The following is a 27,970-nucleotide window of genomic DNA, read 5'->3' as shown; positions in this document are numbered from 1 at the left end:
CTGTTGTACTGAAGTACTCGATCCAAATACTTTTACCACATGAACATGTTACCTGATACCTCCAGGAGTACCAGCTCTCAGGGAAGCCGTGACACAGCAGAACTGCAGGACCTGAACCCATTTCAACATAATGAGTCCTCACACCAGGCTGACACACACACACACACACACACACACACACACACACACACACACACACACACGCACACACACACACACACAGGAACCCTTGTTAATGGCACCAGAAAACAACATGATGAGACCGACGCGTTGGCTGATCGTTACCCTGATGGTGACGTATCCATGAGACACTTCATCTGGACGGCAGGAGGGTGGAGGACTGTCTGCTCCAGCAGCCTGAGACACACACACACACACACACACACGCACGCACACACACACACACACACACACACACACACACACACACACACACACACACACACACACACATGCATAAAGCAAACATCTTAGAAAGTGTTATTTTTTGGGGGGGGGTCAGTGGTCCCCGGTGTGCCCAGAGTCAGCTGGGCTCCTGTGTCCTCCTCCTCCTCCTCCTCCTCCTCCTCCTCCTCCTCCTCCTCACCTGGACTCCAGTAAAGTCGGCCAGTTTGTCCAGAGCGTCGTCCAGATCTTCCACCAGTAGGGCCTTCATCCCCGCCCCCTGTGCTGCCCTCACGCCTTCAGCGTCTGCGTCCAGCCACAGAGCCTGAAAGAGACAGACAGACTGCTCGTCCTCTCAGAGTCCAAACTGTGGTCTCAGGCTGTACTCTGTCCTCTACCTGCTGTGATGTCACTCCCAGGTGCTGCAGAGCGCAGCTGAACATGGAGGGCTCGGGGACCCTGTGGCCTGAGCGGCAGGACTGGAGGACCAGGTCAAAATGGCCGCCCAGCACAGAGAGGAGGCGGCCCGGAGCGTCTCCAGCCGCGCTGTCATCGAGCCAGTGATTGGCCAGCACAGCTGTCAGTAACCCTGGTGATGGAGAGGCGGGGTCGACCTGAGTTGCATTCTTATCTCATTTGAGACCAATCACGTTAAAGCTTTGATTTAACAGTGAGAGAGGACCAAAATGTTTTGTTGGTGGGCCAGATCTGGTCCACGGGCCCCCCTTTGCCCCTCACTGCTGTGTGTGTGCACAGGTGTGTTGATGTATTCGTACCACTGAGACGCAGACGGGCAGCTGTCCTCAGAACAGCCGGCTGGACGTCCATCATCGCCCGTCTGAGCTCCTCCAGCAGGCCTCCGACTGACCAATCAGACGGCAGAATCACACCCCTGCGCTGTGCCTCCTGCACACACTCCGCCTCCAGCGCTGGCATCATCTACACAAACACACACACACACACACACACGCCAAGCTGAGCCGCCTGTCTGACGACTCACCTCCAGAGTCGCCATGGGAACAGAAAACAGCAGCAGATGACGTCGACCTCACTCACCTGTGAAAGCGTCACCTCACCTCTCTCCGCCCGCCTCATGGCGCCGTCCTTTAGGGACGCCACGCTGGACAGGAAGCCACTGAGGACCACAGAGACGAAAACACGTCAAAAGAAGACAGCACGAGTCAGGCTGGCTGAGGTGCCATGTGGACAAAAGTATGTGGACACGCAGGAGTTTACACAAGCGGCTTTCATGCGGGTCTTTCTGGATCTGGTTTCCTGGTTCGGTTTGAGCCTCCAGTGGACAGAAGGCTTCATGCTGCAGCGCAGGGACAACAGTTTGTGTTTGTCTCTGTCCTCGTGAATGAAGAAATGCTTCGTTTGTTCATTTGTTTGTTTCAATAAAATCTATAACGTCTGGGCGAAACATCAAATGTCAAATTTTAACGACAACAGTTATTTAACCATCGGTTCAAAGTCCAAAGGCACTAAAAGACACACGGACGTTTGTCAAAACACTGAATTTGACCTTTGAAGCTGAGAAACGCAGCAGGACGTTTGGTGGATGTGAACTGAGTGAATGAGGAAACGTAAACAGTGAAGAGCTGAGATTCAGTTCCAGTGGCCTCCAGTGTCAGGCGTCCATTTACTTTTGGCCATGTGGTGCGTGTGCCTGCCCTCTGAGCTTGTTTGCAGTTGCATAATGTGTTCAAGAGTAACCGCAGCAGCAGCTTCAAGTCGAATCGGCCTGACGTGCTGAAGTACTCGCCGTCTCCACCGACACACTGACAGAACACTTATTTCACTAAAGACTCATCAAACTCCACAGCTGCACTTCCAGTCAGTGACTTTCCCGTTCGGACACATGATTGAACATGTTTTACTTGTTCTAATGTCGGCTGAAGAACAGGTTTCTACAGAAATGACACCTTTAAACCAACATTTTTTACAGTGTGCTGACGGTGTAACTGTCCTTACCCTGGCAGGTTACGCAACTCCTCCAACTTGTGGAAAACATCGTGAAGTTTGGACGAGACAACGACGCCCCAGAAGCTGAACAAGACGGCTTTCTGCTTCTCGGCCATCGTCTTCACAGGCTGAGCGAAGGAGCTCCAGTGTCTGCCAGCAGGACTCTGTTTGTCTCTGTGCTGCTGCAGCCGCTCTGCTCATGCGTGGGAGGAAGTTTGCCCTTTGTACAGACTCACAGAGCAGCTCCGTCCTCTTATCATTCAAGCCCACGCTTGACCCAGATCAGGGACAAAGTGACGACATCGACGTGCAAATGTGTCCTGATGTGAGCTTTCATGATGCACAGAGGGAAAAGGTTCAGATTTATGGGACAAAGGTTTCGGCTCAACGAGGAAAAGCTGCATCTTTTGATGTTTTTTCCATGTCATGTGGTTTGTTTGCACGCGTGACCTCGAATGATGAAGAAAAACAAACTATCCCTGTTATAATGTTTGCATTATGGATCCACTGCTGAGTGTAGAAGAACTGGACAAGTTCATGGTTTGACCTGATGATGGCGCTGCTGTGGAAAGTGAAGGGATGGCAGAAGTTGTCATATTTAATCCTGAGAATGTCTGAAGCACACCTGACGGGAGGCCAGCCAATCAGATGTTTCACCTCAAAACAGAAACCATGAGCCTGCCAACATCTGGAGAACATCTGGTGCCGATCCGTCCATCCATGGAGAAGGAAAGTGTCTGCCTGCTGCTCATGTTCGCTTTGTCGGGAGGCGATGATTCAACGTTCCACATTTTCAAAGCTGCAGCTTGTGGAGGTGTTAATATTGAGTATGTTTCGGTCAAAATATGGGAAGAATTCAAATTATGTGTCTTCTGGTCCAACAGTGACATCTTGTGGAGGTCAGAGGATCCTACGAGCAGTGAGGTTCCTCTGAACTCACACCTTCATGACTTCCTGTGAGAGACACAGGAAGTCTTCTCATACACAAAACTGAAAGTAACAGTTTGGCAAGATTTGGTCGTCGTCCATCAGGCTGTATCGTTGGATTTTATGAAGAATTTGACTCCTGGCAAAAAGAAAAGCACTTCCATAAACTTCTGTGTGGATGCAGTGAACGCTGCGTCATACAGGTGAGTGGAGAGAACAGAACAGTTTGTTTTGACCCGGTTATCCTCAATTATCATCGTGCAAAGACTTCTTAAAAAACACCTGTGGATGATTTTTATGTTCAGAAACACGCCTCCTGCATCGGATGACTTGTACGTTAATTGAAGGTCACCTGATCCATTTTATTAGAAATACATCTCTGTTTGTATTAACTGACATCCCAGCATTTCCAAAGTGGTCTCTCACTATCTGAAAAGGTATTTATTTACGTGCAGACATCATGGCAGAGGATTAGTCGATGACCAAAACTGTTAAAGACCCTCACACATTGTGTGTTGCATGAACGCAAAGCAGGCGTATGAGGCGTATTTGGGTCAAAGCGCTTCATTTAGTTACTTCCTGTGTAAAGAGCGGAAGTGGCTTATTTTGAAAGGAACAGAGGCGGATGTGGTCGACTGATTTGACAGTAACGGAAGTAATGGAAACGGTAACTGACGGATTTCACGGTATTCGTGTTAAGACGGTTTGATAATTGGAGGGGACTTTAATATTGCTTTGAATGAGTCTCTTGACAGATGGCACCTGGTAAGCCCTCGCATGCAAATTCTTCATCAAAAACGCTGATGAATAAATATGATCTTTATGATGTATGGAGGGAGAAATTCCCCAGGGACAGAGTTTACACTTAGAGTCAGGGTTCTAAATTAACTTTTTTGATCACCAGCCAATGTGGCTGGTGACCTTCTAAAGTTACCAGCCAATCAGAATTTCCACTAGCCAAATTTTTTCCCGGTGAAAATAAGAGATTATGAGTGCCACTGAATACATTTGATCATTTTATTTACATTGTTGGCATGAAAAATGCACAGAAAGTACAACACATGAAACAAAATATACTCAGAAAGTGCAAACATTTAATTTATACAAACAAAAAATGCTGTCATATTAATTATTTTATAGAAGACATTTTTTCAGTAAGTATTTAGTATCATTACATTCCTAATAAAATGTATTTTTCCTTTCAACTTAAAGTGTTTCTGCTTTCCTTCTTTAATAAGAAATATATATAAGTAACAGCCATGACTTAAACACTTGCAAAAAATTGCATTGGTAATAAATTGAATTATCTATGTACAACTAGAAAACACAAACAGTGCAGCAGTCAGTACTGCAGACTCCTTCGGCTCTCCTGATGACTTCGGGCACTCTCATGGTCCTTTACTGCCTCCACTTTAAATTATTAGTCCCCACCACAAAATTATTCGTCTTGTTTTTTTCTTTCGTGTACAGGCGGCAGTCCTTACAAAACATGACGGCATTTTCGTGATCAAACACAAGCCATTCACGACCTGTCAGCCATTTAGCGTTAAACTTTCTTTTCTTCGTTTCGCACGCTTTGTCGACATTCTCATCCCCTGCCTCCTTCCTCTTCTCCCCCCAGACGTCTGTCCCAACCACCGCAGCATTTAGTCTAACTTTACTTTTTACTTTTAGCTCGCTCAGTCTCCTTTTTTACAGTTTATACGCCGCCGTTCATTCTTCTTCTTCTTCTTTGTGTTTGCGTTTCCGTGGTTTCTCGCGCCGGTTGCACTACAAACTGTAGTGTGCCTGCGCACAGCCAATGGGCGTCTTGTACGTCATCACGTAGCATTACGACAGTGTTCATGGGAAATGTAGGACGGACTGTCCGGGGGACAAATGACCGAGAACTGTAGAGCGGCTCTGACATGATTGCCTAATACATTACCGGCCAAATTGGCTAGTAAGTTTTTATTTACACCCGCCAATATGAATTTTAACCCGCATTTGGCGGGTTGGCGGGTGTTAATTTAGAACCCTGCTTGGAGTAACAAGGATGGATCTAGACCAGGGGTCACTAACAGGCGGACCGCGGTCCGAGTCCGGACCCAGACACCGTCCTATACGGACCCGGACCTATATCCAGTAAATTATTAAGGGACTTCAAATTTTGACGGGACACTTATATTTTAACCGGCGCAACTTTTCTAGTCTTTACGGCACCGGTTTAGCGGCTCAGGAAACGCACAAACCAATTGCATGCGAGTTAAGCCATCCCACGTGATGCTACCCAGCCAGTCGCATCTCTGCATTGCGGACGATAAACATAGCAACTCTGACTGCAGTCAGATGAGGAGTGAGAAGCGAACGGAGAGACGATAGAAAATTAGAAAGTTAGAAAGAACAACAAAAAGTGTGGAGAGTGGGAAAAGCGGGAAAGAAAGAGAAACTGTGTAACTGTTCAGCTGTTATTTTCAAATTCGTTGAGACTGTTAAGATGTGAAAGTTAACAAAGAAAAAGGAATATTCAAGCTGTTGCTTCACTTTTACTTTTTCTAAAATTAAACACTTTCTTTTATAATGCACAATTTTTCAAAAAACATTTTATTTTCTCTATTTCATTTTTAAATTCAAATCTGCCTGGTTTAATGTTAAGTAACAATAAATACTGTCGAAATGTTTTTGAATTGTACTTTCTTTATTTGATCAGATGTTGATTACATGCAGATGTTGATACAACTACTAGGCTACTTCAGTATATATATCACACAAATCATAACGTTATGACATTATGATGTTCCGGACCTTTGCTTTAGGAAATTTTCTCTAACCGGACCTCTTTGAATTTTAGTTGAATACCCCTGATCTAGACAATCAAGGCTCGACTATCGGCTTGTTTCTAACTCTCTAGATAAGGATTCCATCACAGTTGATCTCTTACCCACTCCGCTGACAGATCATAAGACGGCATTGCTCAATGTTAACCTGTCTGGAGACAATCTAAATGCAAAGCATTTCTCTTATTGGAAAATGAACTGCTCCTTGTTAAAACAGGGCTGCCCTGTCTCTGTTTATGTGTTTTTAGTGGTGGCTCAAATGTTTTGTGTATATATAAAATCATGTCATTTGGAGGGCATCTCTATTGCTGGTAGGATAATTTGCCTGAGTCAACTAGCAGACGATACTGCACTTTTTCTTAAAGACGCTTTACAAGTAAAGCCGGCTGTTCGTTCAATCCTGGTTTTTTCTAAAGCATCAGGTTTCTGCTTAAATTTAAATAAGTGTGAATTATTTGCATTAAAAAACAATGATATAACCTCAATCGATGATATTTGCGTTAAAAGTAGGGTAAACTATTTATGCATTATCATAACGAAAGAGCAGCAGGAGAGATGCTCTCTGAACCTCGAGCCCAGAATGAAAAAGGCTGAGAGCAGGTTTAACCAACGGTTGCAGAGGGACCCGTCTTTGAGGGGCCGTGTGCTCCATCCAAGGCTCATCGATGCTGCCTCTTCTCTGGCTCTGCACAGTACCACAATCAAAAAAACTCATCAAATGTTGTTTAACTTCTTGTGGAAGAACAGAACACATTACATCCGAAAATCTGTCGTAATTAACACCAGAAAGAATGGAGGCCTTGATTTTTTGGACTTTGGATCATTACACAATGTATTTAAGATTAATTGGTTAAAAAGTTTTTTAAAAATGATTCATCCTTATGGAACTTTATCCCCAAATTTGTATTTAACCAAATTGGTGGACTTCCTTATTTGTTAGTGTGCAATTACCAGATTAATAAAATACCTCTAAAACTGTCAGAGTTCCATAAACAGGTCTTACTCGCATGGAAAATAATCTACAAACACAATTTCAGAAGTATTATCTATGGAACAACGGAGACATTTCACAACAGAAAGAGCCTCTTCCTCAGAAACTGGTTTGACAGAGATATTCATACAGTCGCTCAGTTGCTGAGCTCAGACGGTCTCTTGATGTCTTATGAGGAGTTTATACAAAAGTTTGGTTTTCTGGTTACAGCAAAAGAATTTTATCAGGTAGTTGATTCCATCCCTACAGGTGTGGTAAACTTGTACAGAGGCTCCTTTCAGCCGTGGACTGTCTCCGTCCACTGAACACTGTCTGTGGCAAAGTCTGCTTTGGGTCACACAAAAGCAACAATCGAGCTGTTCGGGAACTTTTTATGAATGAAATCTCAACAAAACCTTATATCACCACCTACTGGGCTAAATTTAGCATCAATATACCTCAGACCAAGGTTTGGTTGTGACCACACAAATATATGATCACTAACAAAGTTAAAGAAGTATCTTTCAAAATATTACATAAAATCTACGCAGTAAAGCTTTTCATGCAGAAATTTAAGAACCATATTGATGCCAGCTGTTCCTTTTGCTCGGCACAACCCGAAACAGTTAACCACATATTTTGGCATTGTAATTACACAAAAAGGTGATGGAAAGACAGAGCAAAATGTATTTCTGATAAGTTGTGTATGAACTTTAATCTGCATTTTGAACATGTTATTTTTGGCTTCTATTCTGATATTACAGAAGACCTGGATAAGGTTTTTGTTTTTAAACTGGTACTACTTTATGCAAAGTTTTACATCCACAGAGCTAAATTTGCTGGAGATAAACCCATTTTTTCTGTTTTCTACAAGTGTTTTGTATTATATTTACAGTCCCTCACCCGGCTAGAAAATAAGAAAGCCATAAAAACAAAGAACATATGCGCAAAGTTTAATATTGGTAGGTAATTAGCTGTTATTATGTTGGTATTATCTTCACAGTTACTTTTTATTCATTCATTTATATATATATTTATTTATTTATTTATTTATTTACTTTTGTTCTTTCTTTTGTTCTTTTTTTTCTTTTCTCCTTGTTTGATTGTCAATGTTTATTTACCCTGGCTCTTTGTTCTCTCATGAAATGTATTGTCATTATTTTTTTGTGAATTAAAAAAAAAAAAAAAAAGACGGTTTGGGAGAGGCGAGTGGCGTCTTTTCCTCTTCCGTCAAAGAGAAAACAAAGTGCGTTCAAGTAACTAACATATTTGGAAGTATTTGAAGCTTATTTTTATGTGATAGCTTAGCTCACTTTCGGTTGCTGTTAGCTAAGTAGCTATGATTAACGTAACGTTGCCGCCAAAAGTTAATGTCCGGGGGGAGTATTTCTCTCGTAGTATTATTTGCCTTTTGCCCAGCTTTCACATATTTTTAGATACGTTTTAAGACACAAAACAACATTTGTCAGTCCAACATTTCTTTTATTTGGCTGGGACTAAGCTCAAATGGTATAGAGGTGACAGGTCAACAGTAATTTGACCGTCGTCACTACATTAGCTTGTTTGTTGAAGAGGAAGGCACTGAGCTACCTATTTTGTTCTATTTTGTTTTGTTTCTGTCTTTGCGACCTATGTATCTAGGAGTCGAAATTTTGTCCCTTGTATTTTCTATTTTAGGGGTAATTAAAGCAAATATAGTTTATGCAGCAGTTTACCAGTTAGCAACCATGATGAGGAGCCATCAGAAGGTTGTGGCTAATGCTCGCAATTTAGCTTAGCTTAGCTTAGCTTAGTTTAGCTGTGTCAACGGGCAACAAACAGCTTGCTTCAGCAGTTGACTTTGTGAAGTGGAGAGTCCACAATGAAGTTAGAGGTTCTTTCATAAATAATTATATGTTTTTCCACTTAGAAAAACACAAGAGGTGAAAGTGTTTTTCAGCCTTCAGTGGTGCCTGTAAGCCTCAGTCTCTGGTTGTATTTGGTCCCACCAGCTGTCAGATATAGCCACCTTGGTGTGGGGCTCTTGGAGCGCTCAACTCTCAGGGATTCACTGGATAATATTTTCTGATTTATTTTTTCTTCTTCTTGTGATCAGGAAAATCACACACAGGCACAGACAGCTGATGGAGTCCATCATCAGTGGAGACTTTGAGGCCTCGGAGTAAGTGTCTGATTCATAGGCTGTATGTGTCTGTGGACCATGTAGTGATTTTCACTTGTTTGTCCATCTGTCTTCTTTGTGAATGCAGTATGTTTAAACTTTCCAGTTAAAAAAAGTAATGAAACTATTAATAACAACACATTTCATACAAGAAGATGTGATGTAATGTGCCTCATAGTACACTAAAAAGTTAAGTCACCTTAAATTAGAGAAGAAGAAACAGAACCCAAATGAGCACAACAAATTCATTTTAAGGATTTAAAATAATGATGATAGAAAAGAAATACAGTGATTTTGTTATCAGTTTAGAGATGGTGCTACCACTGCATTTTGAGTTTCTCTGAACTAACTGAATCCGGTGTAAGTTTGTACCTGCCCTGACTATATTTTATCCATTTTACATCCCAGTTAGGCACAGATTTCTTGAAGTATGTTTCTGTTAAAGTTCTGTTCAGTTGCATACAGAACAAAGACATGACATTTCATTTTGAAACTGATGAACTTTATTGTTTTTTGTGAATATCTGCTGCAACACGTTCCACAAAAGTTTGGGCGTGTTCATGTTACATCTTCTTTTCTTTTAACAACACTTCGTAAAAAAAAGTGGTGAATCTCCATCCATTACATTTACTCAAGTTTGCAGTACATTTCTGAAGTACTCGTTCAACCCTGATTCTCAAACAGTCAGGACGTTGTGTAAAATGTAAATGTCCATGTATGAATCTCCTTTATCCTTCATGTGTTCACAAAGTGGTGAACTCGCTCCATCCTCTGTGATCGACTGAGCCTTTCCAGGACGCCCCTTTCATACCCAACCATGATCCTCTCACCTGTGACCAATCAGCCTGTTTACCTGTGGAATGATCCAAACAGGTGTTTTTGGAGCGTTCCACATCTTTCAGTCTGTGAAACGTGTTGCTGCTTCAGATTCAGAACAAGAGGATATTTACAAGTCATTAGAAATAAATTGTGATGATGAGCATGCAGCCACTCTGTTTTATTCGATCTCAGGCCGGGTTCAGACTGCACGATGTTAGCCCAATGTTGAGACGATTTCTTTCTTTGCCGACGAATTACCAGCATCGTGGCTGATCGTGAATGACAGTCGGTCATCTGTACTCGTGTAGCGTGACATCCTAAACGATCTGATGCCCCACGACACCCCGAAGCAAAGACAAGCATGTCAGAATTTTTTGTCTTGGCTCGTCCAGTGTGACATCTCCCACGACATGTTCCTAGAATAGAATAGAATGCCTTTATTGTCATTATACGTGGTGTACAACGAGATTTAAGACAACTCTGGTGGTGCTGTACTAGAAAAAGAATAAATAGCAAATAGTAAATAGTAATAGTATAGTGCAGAAGAGGCATTATCAGTATGATAAGTGACATTTAACAGTATGATGAGTGACATTTAACAGTATGATAAAGAGATTTAACAGTATGATAAATTTAACAGTAGGTCATATTTGCAGGAGCAAAAGAAGTTTCAGCAGCAGTGGGATATATTGCACAGTGGGATATATTGCACGTATTGGGTATATTGCACATACATATTGCACGGTGAACATCATCTACCTAGTGAGTACTGAGTTCAGTACTCTGATTGCACTGGGGTAGAAGGTGTTAAGGAGTCTGGAGGTGTGAGCCCTGACTGATCTGTATCTCTTTCCTGAGGGAAGCAAGGAGAGCAGTCTGTGTCCGGGGTGTGAACTGTCACGGGTGATGTTTGTGGCCCTGCGCAGACATCTGGTGTTGTAGATGTCTGCCAGAGAGGGCAGCTGGACTCCAATGGTGCCCTGTGCTGACTTCCTGACTCTTTCCAGAGCCTTCCTGTCAGCCTGGGAGCAGCTTCTGAACCACACCAGGATGTTGTGGGTGAGGATGCTCTCCACAGAACACCTGTAGAAGGACAGCAGCAGGTCCTTGGAAACGTTGACTTTTCTCAGTGACCTTAAAAAGTACAGACGCTGCTGTGCCTTTTTCACAAGGACGTTGGAGTTGGTGCCCCATGTCAGGTCCTTTGAGATGTGCGTTCCCAGGAACCTGAAGTCATTGACCTGCTCCACCTGGTCCCCTCCGATGAGAAGAGGAGGGGGATCCTCTCTCTTCCTCCTGAAGTCCAGCACTAACTCCTTGGTTTTTGAGGAGTTAAGTGCCAGGTTGTTGAGGGAGCACCAGGTAGTGAGATTAAGGACCTCATCTCTGTAGGCTGTCTCGTCGTTGTTGTGAATCAGCCCCACCACAGTTGTGTCGTCTGCGAACTTAACAAAGATGTTGCTGTTATGAATTGGTGCGCAGTCATGGGTGTAGGGGGTGTACAGCATTGGGCTGAGCACACAGCCCTGGGGAGCCCCAGTGCTCACAGTCAGGGTTGAGGAGCGGTGATCCCCCATCCTGACTGACTGCAGACGTTCAGTGAGAAAATCTTTGATCCATCTGCAGGTGTACTCACCAATGCCGAGACTGCGCAGTTTGGACAATAGTCTGCTCGGAACCAGAGTGTTAAAGGCAGAGCTGAAGTCCACAAACAACATCCTCGCGTAGCTGCCAGAGTCTTCCAGGTGTTTACACACTGTGTGGAGGGCTGTGTTGATTGCATCACCCGTGGATCTGTTGGCTCTGTATGTGAATTGGTGTTGATCAAGACTGGGAGGCAGTAAGGTTTTGATGTGCCTCAGGACCAGTCTCTCAAAGCACTTCATCACGGTGGATGTGAGAGCCACAGGCCTGTAGTCATTCAGGCCGCTGACTGACTGTTTCTTGGGGATGGGTACAATGGTGGCCGATTTGAGACAGCTGGGGACTGTGCAGGTAGCCAGTGAAAGGTTGAAGATGTTGGTGAAAACCTCTGCTAGTTGGTTTGCACAGCCCCTCAGTACCCTCCCCTGTACGCCGTCGGGGCCAGCAGCCTTAGACGGGTTCACACTCCGGAGCACGCTCCGGACCTCCTCCGTGCTTACAGTAAGGGCCGGGGTGTCAGCTGGCAGCATCGTAGTCACGGGGGCATCCTGCTCTGTTCCCACCTCAAATCTAGCGAAGAACTGATTCAGCTCCTCTGCTAGATCTGTGCTGGTGCTGGTAGTGGGAGCGCTGGAGCTGTTCATGTTGACAAGGTCACGGATGCCCTGCCAAACACGTCGGGGGTTCCCCTCCGCAAAGTGTCCCTCGATCTTTCTAGCATAAGATGCCTTTGCCTGTCTGATGCCTCTCTTCAGGTTGGATCTGGCTAAACTGTACAGTTCACTGTCACCTGACCTGAAAGCAGAGTCCCGTGCCCTCAGCAGCTGTTCTACCTCGCTGTTCATCCACTGTTTCCTATTTGGATAATGTCTAACCTTCTTCTCCTCAGTGACATTATCCATGCACGTTTTAATATAAAACAGAACAGTGGATGTGTAGGTAGTTAGGTCCTCTTGTGCAAAGATGTCCCAGTCAGTTGTGTGAAAGCAGTCCTGTAGTTGTGGGATGGCATTTTCAGGCCAAGTACGTGTGATTCTCACCTCAGGCCGTGTTCTTTGTATGAGAGGTCTGTATGCTGGGGTGAGAAATAGGGACAAATGGTCTGATTGTCCGAGGTGGGGGAGGGGGGAGACTTTGTATGCGCCCTTGATGTTGCTGTAGACCATGTCCAGCACGTTGTGACCTCTCGTTGCACATGTAACATGCTGGTAGAACTTGGGGAGCATAGTTCTTAAGTCCACATGGTTAAAGTCTCCCGCCACAATGAAAATGCCATCCGGGTGTGCGGTCTGTTGTTTGCTAACAGCGGCTAGCAGGGTCTTTAATGCTATGTTAGCATTAGCACTGGGTGGTGTGTATACAGCCGTAACCATAACAACCGTGTGCTCTCGGGCCAGGTAAAAAGGACGACATCTCAGTGTAATAAACTCCAAATCAGGGGAACAGTGTCTTGCAGTCACTGTAGCGTTAGTGCACCACCTGTTGTTGGAGTAGATGATCAGTCCTCCTCCTCTGCTTTTCCCCGAGTCGCTCGTCCGGTCGGCTCGGTGTGCTGTGCGTCCCGCTAGCGTGATAGCTTCGTCCGCGATCCCCGAGTGAAGCCAGGTTTCCGTCACGACGACAATGCTGCTGTCTCGCAGGTTTTTCTGCGCGTCTATGGTGACCGATAGCTCGTCAAACTTGTTGTTCAGCGACCTGGCGTTCGTGAGGAAGATGCTGGGTAGCGCTGGTCTGTACGGGTCTCTCCGTAGCCGAGCTTGGACGCCGGCTCGGCAGCCCCGGCGCCGCCGCCTCCTTTGTTTGGTCGCGGGGATGGTGAACCACGGGCTGCTCACTGGTCTCACTATCTCCGGTGGGATGTTGTCGTTAGAAGTCCGGCTGGAGTTGGACTCTCCGTAACGCATACCAATCCGGAGTAGTTCCTCTCTGCTGTACTTATTAGTGCTCAGCGAATTGCAGGAAAAAGAGGTAGAAAAAGAGGTAAAAGTAGAGTCGCACCGGGAGAGTTGTCCGACTGCTGCACTGCTGCGCGCCGTCATCATTAATCCTGAGCGTGCTGCTGTCAGGTGGGACAATTCTGCCAGTTTGACGTGTCCTGGAGGGAGGAAGACCGAGTCAAAAAAAAAGACAAATGTTGGCGAAAAGTAGCAGAAGCTCTTCATCAGACCGGTGAGGAGCTGGCTGTGCTGTCATGCCGTTATCCTCGGTCCTAACTGCAGGAATATGCTTATCATTACGAATTCCAGATCGAACGTTAAAGCAGCCGACACAGCCAAGCCTGCTGCTTGTCGAATCAATAACTATGGAAATAAAATTCCTACATGTGAAACTCAAACTTGTTGTAATTGTTATCCGGATGCGACCCAGTAGATGTAAAAATAAATAAAGAGCGAACGGGCTGAAGGTCACTCCGTCTTTGCACTTTTAATGTTACTGCCGACCACAGCTGCTTTTTCTTTCTTTTCTTTTTTCAGTACAGATCGCAGCATCACACACAACCCTTCAGTCAGTGTGACTGACAGCTGCTTCACCCGCCTCCCCAGTGACAGCTGATGTCGCGTGCTATCGTGAGATAAGACGCGCCGTGATCAGTGGAGTTAGATCTGACACTGTGACCATCGCTTACTCTGAACCAGTCCTCAGAGGTAGTCATCTTTACACAGCCAAACAGGAACCATGAAGTTGACATTTTGTTTTTAAAATGCTCTAACAGTCCACCAGAGGTTTTAAAGAGTCCTCTTTCCACAATGGAAATGATCTTTCAACCAAAATCACTGGTGTCAAACATGAATATTAGTACTGTAATGAACCCCCTTTTCATTCAGCTCCATGGACAGCACTAAAAATCACATCAAACCCTCCAACTATCAGCAGTCTAATACTGACTGTGTGTGTGTGTGTGTGTGTGTGTGTGTGTGTGTGTGTGTGTGTGTGTACAGGCATAGACAGGGAGTAGTAATGTAAACATGTTGAGAGATTTTAGACATTTTCTGTAATCATTAATTCATCACATGCAGAGTAATTGTTGGGTCTGTGTGCAGAGCGTTCTTCGTAAGGACACATGGCTTGTACAACTCGGTCTGCTGTCGAGTACGTCAAGACAGCCAGAGTCCACCTTGTAAGAGAGCTGAAGAACCTGTCGGTGATTGTGGAGAACTTGTATCAGCAAAACGTTTTCAGTGATGAAGAGGTCAGTAAAATAAAGGCAGAGCGAGATGACTACGATAAAAGCAGAGCAATACTGGACTCGGTCATAAAAAAGGGGGAAGCGGCCTGCTATGAGTTCCTCAGGATTCTTGACACGACGAGGAAGAGGAGCCTGGACAGGCGACCCCGTCTCCCCGAGAAAAAGAGTAAAGCTTCGCACGAGGCCGACAAGTTTGACCTGCACCACTGGATCAGCTGCTTTTCTTTCACGGACGAAGCACAGATGGATATAGACTACTTACAAGGTATTTTAAAGCAGAATTCTTATTGGCAGCGTGTCACATTGTTATTGATCTTTGATGTGCTCATTTGATATGATGCACTTCAATATGTGCAGATTCTGCCTGTTATTTAGTGTAAGATCACAGCAGTTAATTCATGGTGTATTTCTTTACTCACTGTTTGTTTTAGCCCCAAGGCCGTGCCACAGATACCAAGCAAAGCTGAAGTCAAAGGCCCAAAAAATATCAGGTGCCTTTTGGATGGCGAACAAACATCTGTTTGAAGAAAACAGGAAGCCCAATCTGTCATACGCCTCACTTGTATTAGACACACAAGGAAGTATTTCTACCTCAAAAATAAAGAAATTGAAGAGCAAGAAAAGCAAGATGATTCGCTCGAAAAAGATGAGGACATACGTCCCTGAGGACAGACCAGAAATATCCCCCAGTGGTCTGCTGAAAAGCGATAGAGACATACTCGTGGTTGGTGAGCCTGGAATTGGAAAGACAGCACTCTGTCATGAAATGTTGAAACTCTGGGCAGAAACAGACAGCAGGGAGCTGGATTACATGTTTTACTTTGACATGAGAGAAACTTCACACCTCACGATGGTCAGGAGCTTGGAGGATCTCCTCTTCAGTGTGTTCAGTGAGCCAGACGAGGGCAAAGAAGAGGTCTTACAGGATATGAAGCAGAACTCTGACAACGTCACGATCATCTTTGACAACATCACAGATGTCTCTTCTTCAGTGGTGCAGAAAGTTGTAGAGAAAGACCTACTGCCTGATGCCAAGCTCATCTTGACTTGTAGACCGGATGATGATGATGAAGACTTTTTTGGGGACTTTCTCAGAGTGGAAGTGAAAGGCTTCAGTGAGCAGACCATAAAAACATACTTATCTGCGGTGCTTGGTGAAGAACACGAAAAGGTTTTGAGCAGCGTGGAGTTACTAACTCTTTGCCACGTCCCCATGTACGCACTGATGGTGGCTGCCTGCCTTTCATCTGAGGCCCCAGAAGACTCCCCACAGCCGTGCAGCATCACTGAAGTATACATCAGCATCGTTCGTTTCTGCCTTTTCATGAACAGCAACAAAACCAAAATCCAACATCTAAATTCCTTCATCACCAACAAGAGACAGGAAATCCTGTCTTTGGCTGAGGCTGCTTTTCACGCGACTGAAAGAAAAAGTGTGATCTTGCCAGGAGTGACCTGTGCAGACAGCTGTGTCCTTTCCTTCCTGAAGCCTCTTGTTATCAGCGTCGCCTGCACTGAGAAAAGAACCCTGTATGCCTTTCTCCATTACACGATGCAGGAGTTCTTTGCAGCGCTGTGGCTTTTGAAGAATCCAGATAAAATCCAGGATGTTCTTCAGCAGTGCCTCACCGAGGAGAAGAAACACATGAAGCATCTGATCCCTTTCATGTGTCGATTGTTGACTGACAAAAACCCGAGTTTGATGAAGTGTCTGACTCCAGATCAGGAGCTGAAGAATACATCCGAGTGGTTGCTCAAGGAAATGCTAAGCAGGTTTCTCCGTTGTCAGTCTCACAGAGGTGAGGACAGTGGGCTCGATGTGGACATAGTCTTCTTATGCCAGTGCTTGTTTGAGTCCCAGTGTCCTGAAGCATGTGTCGACTTTCTGAACAAACTGAACCACACTGTTGATCTCAGTGGACAGAGTCTGGAGTCTTACCCTTGCTGTGCTGTGGCCTACGTGGTCGCTCAGTCCAACCAGAGGAAAGTATGGCTGAACCTGGAGGACGCTGTGGTGTCAGAGCGAGGAGTGAGACGTCTGTTTGGGTGCCTTCACAACGTCTATTGGTATGTGTGAGCATGCGTCAAACTACTGCTCAGGTTACAACACGTCCAATTAAACAGAACCTCTTTTTCACGTGGAACCACATTTTGTTAATGAATCCATGAGGTAATGAGGAGGAGAAAACAGAATGATCCCATGCTGAGAATGTAAAGAATGGTACATCTGCTGGAGCTTGTTTTAACTGAGAAACTTCACTGTTGCTTTTCTAATGGAGAAATGGTCTCTGATTATCCTTCAAATTATAGGTATGACCCTCTGCCACAGCAGCTGTGGGAGGTTTTCCTTCTCAGTGGAGGACAGGTGGACGGCATCAGATTACTGGGCCTTGATAGAAATTGGTTGCACCTTCCAGTTGATGGTAAACGACAGCTGTTTGAAAGAGCAGCAAGGTTCATGCAGAAGAACACGACGCAGGTTAAAGTCCACCTCCACTGGAAAAACTCAACTCGTGTCAGCCAAGGTCTGGTGGAGTTCCTCTCAGAGGCTTTGCCACACATCAGCACACTCAGGTACGCAGCTTTACCCTTTTGGAAAGCTGTTGATGTTGAACTGAAAATTTTTCATTTGGAGCCTTTTTCCACAGCCTCATCAGACCCAGTTCCACCTCTTGACTGATCAGTTTTCTTCAGGGCCCATTATTAGTAATCATGGACACTGATTACTGATTCTTTCCAGGACGCCCCTTTCAAACCCAGTCATGATCCTCTACCTGTGACCAATGAGCCTGTTTACCTGTGGGATGTTCCAAACAGGCTCCTGTCCCAACCTGTTTGAAATGGTGTCAAATTCAGAAAATACTTAGTTTAGCTGATGAGCTCAAATGATAAATATTTTGTCTTTGTGCTGTTTTCAGGTGAGTTTATGTCAGAAAGGATGAGCAAATGATGACATTCTGTTTTATGTTTGACAGTTTCCCAACTTTTTTGATATCTGGGATGCACAGTATTTCCATACACACCTTCATTACACCTACACCTTTGCAGCCTGACTTTCCTGGTTCCTGAAACATTTTGTGAAGACTTTGATTCAGTGAAAGTCTCCCAAAATCCACATATAACCCTGTTCACATCGTTGTTACTTGAATTGTGTGTTGGTTGGTTTTACTGTGTTGTGTTCCTCAGCAGGTATTTGTTGGCTTTCATCAGATAAAGGTCGTATCAGTAATGCATGGCTCTTTTTCTGCTGTTGATACCAAATCATAACAAAATGTTCAATGCTCCTTTCAGTTTCAGTTTCTGTTTCTGGTCTGGATTCTCTGGTGAAGCCAAGTTGTTGGTGAATCTGTTCTGTGCAGCAGCAGAGAGAGAACAGCAGACAGGAGAGAAGATCCTGGAGCTGTTATCATCAGTGTGCAGCTATGAATCATTCCCCCTTAGAGACATGGATAATTATTATGATGAAGAGGATTACTTTTATCACTCTGATTTCCTGCTGGATCTGTTCTCCCGCCTGAAGGAGAAAGAGGCTGAAAAAGGCTTCAGTGTTCTTCCATCATTACAGTCAGTGTTCCAGTCAGCTCCTGCAGTCTGGTTCATAGACCTCTCAGACAGAAAGACCTCCATCCTCCTGGAAGTGCTGAGACTCCAACCAGAGAAGAAACAGGTGGAGCTGACAGGCTGCACAGGTGACCAGAGTGAAGTGAGGAGTCTTCTGCAGTGTCTGCCTTATATCTCACAGCTCAGGTGAGTGAATTGTGCTTCACTTGACTTCAGTGTACACTTGTGGAGTTGTGTTGTTGTATCTGCAGCAGCTCACTGATAGTTTTCAGGTTGAGGGAACGTGTTGAGTTGATCAGTCCACATCACCATGACGTCAGTGTGTGTATAGTTTTGTAGATGACGTGCTGTTTTCTGTCACACTCCCAGTGTATTGTTTCCTAAATTAGCCAGAGGTGAGTGCAGATCAAACAGCTCCAGCAGCGCTCCCACAGAGTCCTGCTGGTCTCCCATGAGCTCATCTGTGTCTCCTCCATCCAGCAGCAAGTTTGTGACTTTGAGGCTGTTTCCATCAGTCGTGGATGGACTCAGTCAGAAGTGGAGAGAGACCGTGAGCACTGTGTGGATGATGAGGAGTTCAGTTCTTCTTCAGGAGCAGTGCTGTTGTTTCTTGACTGTTTGACATCTTCTTTGCTGTGACTGTTCAGATGTGAGGGATGAAGCAGTAGTTTCCTGCATTCAGAGACAGACACACGTGACCGTTCCCTCCGAGTCCATCAGTAGGTCGTTTGCAGACGATGTCAGTCACTCTTTTGTTGCGGTGGGAACTGCAGATGCAGGGCCAGAAGTGATTTTCTGCACAGGAAACACGAGAACACAGAGTCAACGTGCAGAGGTTTTGCGTTGTTTGTGGTTGCTCAGATCCATCAAAGCAAGAAACCACGAGGAGCTTTTCTCAAGGAGCAAAAGTTGTTTGTAAGAGTGAAAAATGCAAGAAATCAACATAGAAACAGCAGAAATCAATGGCTTGTTTACTGTCTGCGGTCGGGAGGAGCCGAGCTGGCGAACGGTGGAAAAGGTGAAACATTAGCTACTGTTTTAAGGGTCGGTGACAAATGAGGGTTGGCAAGATGAGAAATTCACAGACTTTTTAAAATTCTGTTTTAAAGCATTCATCAGGTCTGTCAGAACGTACAGTCTGTGTTCGTGTTGGTTTCCTGTCGTCTGAAATCACATTTGGACCGTTTTTTGACAAAGATCACACAGAATGTGCCTGAAAATGTCAAATGGTGGAACCGAAAAAGAACGATCAATGTTAAATGTTTAGTCCACCCAGAATGCATATCAATGCAGCCATAAAAATAATCACCTGATTCTAACATATCACATGAAAATAGATTTTATAAGGATTCGCTCCAAAGTTCAATTTGAGGCTGTTTGAAATACACTGAGTGGGACAGAAACTGTAATCATCCTTTGTCTTCTTCATAATCTTTGACAAATGATGTCAGAAATGTTTAAAACATCTTATTGCACTGCAGTAGAGGGTTACTTTATATTCCACATTCATCTTTCTGAATGTTACAACACTTCATGAAAAATACTGGTCAGCCAATTGACACGAACCAGTGACACCACCTGACTACGCTTTGATGGTCAAAGGTCACTGTTTGCTGAAAACAGTGACTGAAAATCAAGAATGAATTCAAGTGAACTGAACTTCATTTTTTTCAGTGTAGAAAAACAGTCGAAGAGAGACAAAAACGTGTGTGTGTGTGTGAGTGTGTGTGAGTGTGTGTGTGTGTGTGTGAGTGTGTGTGAGTGTGTGAGTGTGTGTGTGTGAGTGTGTGTGTGTGTGTGTGAGAGTGTGTGTGTGTGTGTGTGAGTGTGTGTGTGTGTGTGAGTGTGTGTGTGTGTGTGTGAGAGTGTGTGTGTGTGTGTGTGAGTGTGTGTGTGTGTGTGAGTGTGTGTGAGTGTGTGAGTGTGTGTGTGTGAGTGTGTGTGTGTGTGTGTGAGAGTGTGTGTGTGTGTGTGTGAGTGTGTGTGAGTGTGTGAGTGTGTGTGTGTGAGTGTGTGTGTGTGAGTGTGTGAGTGTGTGTGTGTGTGTGTGTGTGTGTGTGTGTGTGTGTATGTGTGTGTGAGAGAAAACTGCCTTTCACCTCTTCAGAAAGAGTCTCTGTTGTGTTGTATTGATTATCAAATAGCAGAAATGTAATAAATGGTGTTTTACAGATGTAGTTTTTAACTGTTTTCTAACATTTATCACTGAATTATTGAAGTTTTGTCTTTTTAAAGCTGCTGTTCATGTTCAAAGGTCGGTGTCACTGTACACCTACTTAATTCTGCTACATTATTAAATCAATAATTAATACTTTACACTTAAAAATAGTTCCACATAGTAAGTAGTTTATATTACAACGTAAATCAGCGTCATAAACTACTGATATTTGATAAATTGACCTCTAACAGAGAGGTTTGTCATAGGAGTCAGAGGCTGTAAGCGGTTCCACCCTGTGACATTTCAGTTGAAGATCAGATTTGACAGGCGTTACTGTGGACACATGTGTACACACACGGCCTTTGTGTGAATATTTCAAACGTCACGTTTAAAGTAAATACTCATTTTTATAATTATGAAGATGAATCAATGTTTTCCTGGGGTCGTACCATGTGACACGTAAACAGAAGCAGACCTGACCGTACCCCACAAATGTAAGATTACCTCAGATTAGAAAGAGAGTTACTGCCCTTGGCACATGGCCGTTAGTCTCATCAGGGTCCTTCTCTGTGATGTCATTTCCTGTCACATGTCTTCTTGCATCATATTACCAAAATAGCTCCTTGAATGGCGGTTACACCACCGTGACTCTTCAGGATTTTGACTTGACGGACAAAACTCCCCAAATAAAATAGAATATTCTGAACAACTGTGTTTTCTTACTTTTATTTACTGTTACATAAAACTAATGTAAGATTATGCCAAACTAGTTGATGGCATGCTTTTTTGAAAATTTTAACCTTTTTAAGCAAGTTAAACAATTTGGTACCAAGTTTTGAGGGTTACACCACATGACATTTTTGCCATTATCCCCCAAATATTCTCTCAAAATCAATTAAAACCATATATTTTAGACTAGGTCTTCAAAAAAGGAACGTATGCAAGTAATATGTGAGTTTATTTGAACATTTTAACCTTTTCAAATGTAAGCAAATCACACGGACACAAAAAATAAGCGTCACGTCATTGACCCTTAAATCTGTGGTGACAGATTTAAAGTGACAGCTCCAAGCAACATGACGTACACTTAAAGTCAGCGTTAATGGTTTCACATGAGACAGCTGAACGTAAAGGACTTCGTGTTTCATCAGATAAAGGTCGTATCAGTAATGCATGGCTCTTTTTCTGCTGTTGATACCAAATCATAACAAAATGTTCAATGCTCCTTTCAGTTTCTGGTCCCGGTTTGGATTCTCTGGTCTCGTCGAGTTGTTGGTGAATCTGTTCTGTGCAGCAGCAGAACAGCAGACAGGAGAGAAGATCCTGGAGCTGTTATCATCAGTGTGCAGCTATGAATCATTCCCCTTTAGAGACACTCGTGTGTCTGAGCAACATCAGTCTGATGTCCTGCTGGATCTGTTCTCCCGCCTGAAGGAGAAAGAGGCTGAAAAAGGCTTCAGTGTTCTTCCATCATTACAGTCAGTGTTCCAGTCAGCTCCTGCAGTCTGGTTCATAAACCTCTCACAGAGAAAGACCTCCATCCTCCTGGAAGTGCTGAGACTCCAACCAGAGAAGAAACGGGTGGAGCTGACAGACTGCACAGGTGACCAGAGTGAAGTGAGGAGTCTTCTGCAGTGTCTGCCTTATATCTCACAGCTCAGGTGAGTGAATTGTGCTTCACTTGACTTCAGTGTACACTTGTGGAGTTGTGTTGTTGTATCTGCAGCAGCTCACTGATAGTTTTCAGGTTGAGGGAACGTGTTGAGTTGATCAGTCCACATCACCATGACGTCAGTGTGTGTATAGTTTTGTAGATGACGTGCTGTTTTCTGTCACACTCCCAGTGTATTGTTTCCTAAATTAGCCAGAGGTGAGTGCAGATCAAACAGCTCCAGCAGCGCTCCCACAGAGTCCTGCTGGTCTCCCATGAGCTCATCTGTGTCTCCTCCATCCAGCAGCAAGTTTGTGACTTTGAGGCTGTTTCCATCAGTCGTGGATGGACTCAGTCAGAAGTGGAGAGAGACCGTGAGCACTGTGTGGATGATGAGGAGTTCGGTTCTTCTTCAGGAGCAGTGCTGTTGTTTCTTGACTGTTTGACATCTTCTTTGCTGTGACTGTTCAGATGTGAGGGATGAAGCAGTAGTTTCCTGCATTCAGAGACAGACACACGTGACCGTTCCCTCCGAGTCCATCTGTGTGTTAGTGTTGGATTGACTATGCGAGTTCTGTGAGGACGTTTTTGAAGTGCTTCACGTTTTGAGGACTGAATCCTGAATGTGTTCGGTCACAAAGTGTGATTGTCCACAGCTGCTGGATGAGACACTCATTGATTGGCTCCCCTGGTTGTTGGAGAGAGCCAATGAATGAGCGGCGGCTGAGCAGGATGTTTAAAGAGTGAATCCTCCAGAGGAGTCAATGAGAGGCTTCTCATCAAGTGGTTGATTAGTGTCATTGAAATGAGAGTGATGAGTAAACCACTGAAAATCCTGATTATGGCAGACTGCGAGTTTATGAAGTTTGATGGAGTTCACAGAGTGACGGAGGTTAAAACGTGGTCCAGTATTTCAGTGTTTGGAGTGAAGTGATGAATAAATGTTGAGGGTAAAGTATTAGTTTCAGCCACCCTGTTGGTTCAGGACTGGTTTTCCAGGATAACATTCAACCTTTGAACACAGAGGTGAGGACACACCTTTGCAGCCTGACTTTCCTGGTTCCTGAAACATTTTGTGAAGACTTTGATTCAGTGAAAGTCTCCCAAAATCCACATATAACCCTGTTCACATCGTTGTTACTTGAATTGTGTGTTGGTTGGTTTTACTGTGTTGTGTTCCTCAGCAGGTATTTGTTGGCTTTCATCAGATAAAGGTCGTATCAGTAATGCATGGCTCTTTTTCTGCTGTTGATACCAAATCATAACAAAATGTTCAATGCTCCTTTCAGTTCCTGGTCTGGATTCTCTGGTCTCGCCGAGTTGTTGGTGAATCTGTTCTGTGCAGCAGCAGAACAGCAGACAGGAGAGAAGATCCTGGAGCTGTTATCATCAGTGTGCAGCTATGAATCATTCCCCTTTAGTGACGTGGATTATGATGATGAAGAGGATTACTTTTATCACTCTGATTTCCTGCTGGATCTGTTCTCCCGCCTGAAGGAGAAAGAGGCTGAAAAAGGCTTCAGTGTTCTTCCATCATTACAGTCAGTGTTCCAGTCAGCTCCTGCAGTCTGGTTCATAGACCTCTCAGAGAGAAAGACCTCCATCCTCCTGGAAGTGCTGAGACTCCAACCAGAGAAGAAACGGGTGGAGCTGACAGGCTGCACAGGTGACCAGAGTGAAGTGAGGAGTCTTCTGCAGTGTCTGCCTTATATCTCACAGCTCAGGTGAGTCAGACTCAGAAAAGGTTTGTCTGAACATCATCAGTGTTTTCACTGTAAAAGATGATCGCTATCTGTCCGGTGATTGATTTTCATGCAGTGTTTTAATATCGTCTGACGGTATCACTTGATATCAGTCCGGACTGAGATCTGCATCCCTGCTCCGGGTCTCATTCCGCTGCTGGTTCACGATGGTCCTCTTACGACCAAGTCAAAGTCTTTCCTGAGCCTCTTTAACACATGCTGATGAATGAAAACGCAGGTGTTTGAATTCTTTATTTTTCCAACATGTGTTCACACATTTTTACCCACAGACTGAGTCAGAAGAGTTTCCAGCAGCTACTCTCCCTCCTCCATGAAATCCAGGACAGGGACTGGACCCGGTCCTTGTTGAGTGCACTTGGTGGAGACCTGAGCCGTTACCGTCTGAGCTGGGAGGATCTTCTCTACCTGCTGCAGCAGTCGCCGGCTCAGACCCTCACTGTGAACCTGAGGAACACCCACCTCTTCCAGGAGAGCGTCCCTCACGTCTTTCCCTTTCTGGACAGGATTGTCTTTAAAAGGTTTTTACTTTTCACCACAAAAGCACATCCACTTTATCTGCTTTCTTGTCCAGTCCTTCGCTGTCTCCGTCCCAGCGCTTCAGAAACGTGTCACTGCATCAAATTCTGAATGAGGATATTTTCAGAAACAATGAGATTTCTCAGCTTCAACATTTCATATTTTAAATCGGGGGTTTCAGTGTTTCAGTTCACCTGTCACACAGCATCCTGTCTTTTTGACAACAGGTTGTTCATTTGTTGATTAAACAAAGCGTCCTGCTGAATGCTCTGTGTGTTTTCAGGCCCTGTCCCAGCTTTGTGTTCGCTGCCATCACAGAGATCTATAGAGCTCGTGCCGGGTCCATTATACCCAGTTTACTGAGGTCACTGGATCATGAGATCAACCTGACCTGCAGGAAGATGGACTCAGTGAGCTGCGCCGCTCTGCTCTTCACCCTCAAACACAGTGACAGAGTTAAACTGAAGCTCCTCTGGACCTCCATCCCAACAGAGGAAGTGGAGTCCATCCTCTTTACACTGGACAACGTTTCTCAACTCAGGTCAGATGTCAGTGCTGGTTTCTCAGTGCTGTGCCTCTGCCAGTCCTCTGCAACACACAGGAGAGAGTTATCTGCAATTTCGGTTTATTACAAATTAGTAATCACTGTAGTCATCAAGTTAACAGCTGACAGCTCCAGAAACACAACAGTTTGGAAAGAAACCAACAGTTTTTCCAGATTATCTGAACCGCCTCATGTGCAGGTCACGATCCTTTATGGACATGAACACCGTACAGAACCAATCTGAAGCAGGAGGTCAGTCTTTGACCTGTGATGGATGTTTGCTAAGGACGGCTTGGGTGATCATTTCACCATTTGATCTCATTTTCCCTTCAAAATTAGTTTAGGGACCCTCTTGACCAATCAGAAGGCGTACAGCCGATGTCACTATGTCCCCACACCTTAGCTGTCGAAGGACTCGGAAACGAAGGACGAAACTATGATAACAAGAGCCAAGTTGTAAAGAATGTAATCGTTCCTCAGTCAGTCTCGTTTGTGCCATCATGTCGGTAACTGATCAGTCAAAGTCTTTGGTTGTATGATTTGTTTGTTTGTTTGTTTGTTTGTTTGTTTGTTTGTTTCCTGCCAGTGTTGACAGGAACCTGCTGCTGAGGTTCATCCACTGCTGTGCTGCCCCTGACGGCCTGCAGGGGGCAGCAGCCGGCCTGCTCAGGACTGTGCAGCACAGGCTGGACCTGTCCTGCTCCTCCTGTGTGGAGCTGCCAGAGGAGGAGCAGAGTGAGACTCTCAGGCTGACCTTTGATGACTGCAGGGCCGTCTCCACCATCCTGAGACACAGCAGCCGGGACACACAGCTCCACCTGCACGACTGTGAGGTGGAGGACGGCGGACTGGACCTGCTGTTTCCTGCCCTGGACAGAGTCCGCCTCCGGTGGGAAAGACCGCAAAGTGACCTAAACCGGAGAAGAGGCTTGTTCATATTCATGTTCATGCAGCATAACAGTCTAATTCTCCTGTTTAGGGCCAGTACAGCTGTCCTCCTCCAGCTGGTGTCCCTGGTTCCTGGGAGCAGTGAGAGGGACTCCGTGAGACGAGCAGCGTCCCTGTGTCGAACCCTGGGTGGAGAGCTGGACTTCAGTCACACCACGCTGGATCAGAGGACCTGTGCAGCTTTGTCCCTGATGCTGGACGTCTCTGAAGGGCTGACAGAGCTGGACCTGAGTCACTGTGAGCTCACTGACCAGCTGCTGTCCACACTCATCACACATCTGCACAAAGTCCAAGTCCTGGAGTGAGTGTCAGACTGCACAGATACATGTGTGTTCACGTGACACACACACACACACACACACACACACACACACACACACAGGTTCAGTTGGTGTGAGGTTCTGAAAGAGCCGGAAATAACAGCAAGATGTCTTTCCTGCCCAAACGTCAGCCCCTCCATCAACACCCAGGGACCAGAGACTAGAGAGCAGACTCTGTTTGTCAGTTCAGTTTATTGATATCCCCACTTTTCATACACAGCAGGTCTAGAAATAGAGATCATAGAAGTCCCCTCATGTGACGGGCCTGGATGACCCTCACGTGAGCTCAGGTGTGTGGAACACAGTGGAAACTACTCGACTTGTGTTTTGTATTGCTTCACTGTTTCCTGTTCTTCACCCAGCTCAGACTGGTTTCATGACCTTCACCTGATTGTAAAGACACTCCTCTTCTCTGTACTCTTGCTCTGTTCGCCGGCAGACTCTTATCTGTGTCTGAGCCCCTTTAAAGGCCGTAGTCAGACTCTCATGAGCAGGTTTGCCTCAGCGATCTTTATTTCCACCTCACGAGACTGCAGTCCTGATCACAGTATTCAGAAACTCCCACTGTGAGCAAGCGCCTGGTGACGGCGGCGAGGAAAAACTGTCTTTTAACAGGCGGAACGTGGAGCAGAACCAGGCTCTGAGTGGTGAGACAGAGAGCAGGAGGACGGAGACGACGCTGTGTGACAATGCTGGTTCCTCAGATCCAGAGCAGCAGTCACGGTCATGATGAGACCTGTGGCAGCGGCGGGTTTGTAGTCTTAGATCCAGACCGCGGCTGCAGACAGGACAGGCTGTCCTCAAGGAGAGACCGGAGTGAACACAATCCAGCGGGCGTCCTTTTGTTGATATACCTTTGTGTGACTTTTTGTCTCTGTGTGCATGTGACAGTCTGAGCCACAACCGGATCACTGATGCTTCAAGCAGGCTGCTGCTCCAGCTGGTCTCCATCCACCCCTCCATGGACTCAGTGCGGTGAGCAGACAGCACTCAGTGCACCATTCACTTCTGAGGCCTCGCAGGCTTTCAGACATGTCACTCATGATGCTGCGTTCGTTCAATGATCTTGTCTTTTCTAGACTCTTCGGGAACAAGATTGTGGACAAAACACCCTTCAAGACATACGAGCAGTTTGAGATATGGTGAACTGGTCGTCAGTGTGGTGGTAACGTGCCGACCAGGGAGCGACTCTTTTCTGTTTAATGATGATTTCATGACTGTGTAACTGTAGTACAAGTACCAGTACTGCGTTTGTGGTCGTCAGTGGCTTCCAGACGTCCGCTTAGGCTTCGCGCACCATGAATTCTTTCCTATTGACGTTTGTGTGAAACACAGTTGCCATGAATTCTGTTGGGATCACTCTTTAATTTGGGTTTTTATTGTGTGTAAAAATGTCAGTGTCACGAGGGGCCGAATTCACCTCTTTGTATTTTCAGTGTATTCTCAGACGTGTGTCAAAATGACGAAGCCCTGAATGTGCAGCAGAAAACCATGTTTGATACGTTTACAGTTCATTATCTCCACGAAATGTGTTTAAATGTGTTTTTATATGATTTGAATGAAGTAATGCAGACATGAATGCTTGTTTTCTCTGCTTGTTCTCTCCTTATATGATCTTTTTGGAGCTTTTCGTCAT

At 45.0% G+C, this 27,970-nt stretch overlaps 2 protein-coding genes across 2 annotated transcripts in view; one reads left to right on the top strand and one right to left on the bottom strand.

Annotated features, from left to right (window-relative positions):
• ephx2 (epoxide hydrolase 2, cytoplasmic) overlaps nt 1–2,557 on the bottom strand; it is an 8,784-nt gene extending 6,227 nt beyond the window's left edge. Inside the window, exons 1-7 of the mRNA XM_076723337.1 lie at nt 2,359–2,557; nt 1,441–1,519; nt 1,161–1,323; nt 783–973; nt 587–709; nt 286–357; nt 53–148 (exon numbers count right to left, since the gene is read on the bottom strand). Of these exons, the coding sequence (XP_076579452.1) occupies nt 53–148; nt 286–357; nt 587–709; nt 783–973; nt 1,161–1,323; nt 1,441–1,519; nt 2,359–2,465 (831 nt within the window). The 5' untranslated portion in view covers nt 2,466–2,557. The remainder of the gene's footprint in view (nt 1–52; nt 149–285; nt 358–586; nt 710–782; nt 974–1,160; nt 1,324–1,440; nt 1,520–2,358) is intronic.
• Nucleotides 2,558–2,763: 206 nt separating this feature from the next.
• LOC143315808 (uncharacterized) lies at nt 2,764–27,550 on the top strand. Its single transcript, XM_076723267.1, has 15 exons — nt 2,764–3,479; nt 9,158–9,223; nt 14,161–14,331; nt 14,728–15,138; nt 15,305–16,940; nt 17,184–17,447; nt 18,171–18,620; nt 21,825–22,253; nt 23,533–23,967; nt 24,276–24,524; nt 24,806–25,063; nt 25,653–25,955; nt 26,046–26,315; nt 27,226–27,309; nt 27,414–27,550. The coding sequence occupies exons 4-15, from the start codon at nt 14,748–14,750 to the stop codon at nt 27,478–27,480; spliced, it is 4,836 nt and encodes a 1,611-aa protein (XP_076579382.1). The 5' UTR covers nt 2,764–3,479; nt 9,158–9,223; nt 14,161–14,331; nt 14,728–14,747; the 3' UTR covers nt 27,481–27,550.
• The last annotated feature ends 420 nt before the right edge of the window (nt 27,551–27,970 follow it).

This window comes from Chaetodon auriga, chromosome 23 (assembly GCF_051107435.1).
Source record: "Chaetodon auriga isolate fChaAug3 chromosome 23, fChaAug3.hap1, whole genome shotgun sequence".
Classification (NCBI taxonomy): Eukaryota; Metazoa; Chordata; class Actinopteri; order Chaetodontiformes; family Chaetodontidae; genus Chaetodon; species Chaetodon auriga.
This window is presented reverse-complemented; position numbering and strand designations above follow the sequence as displayed.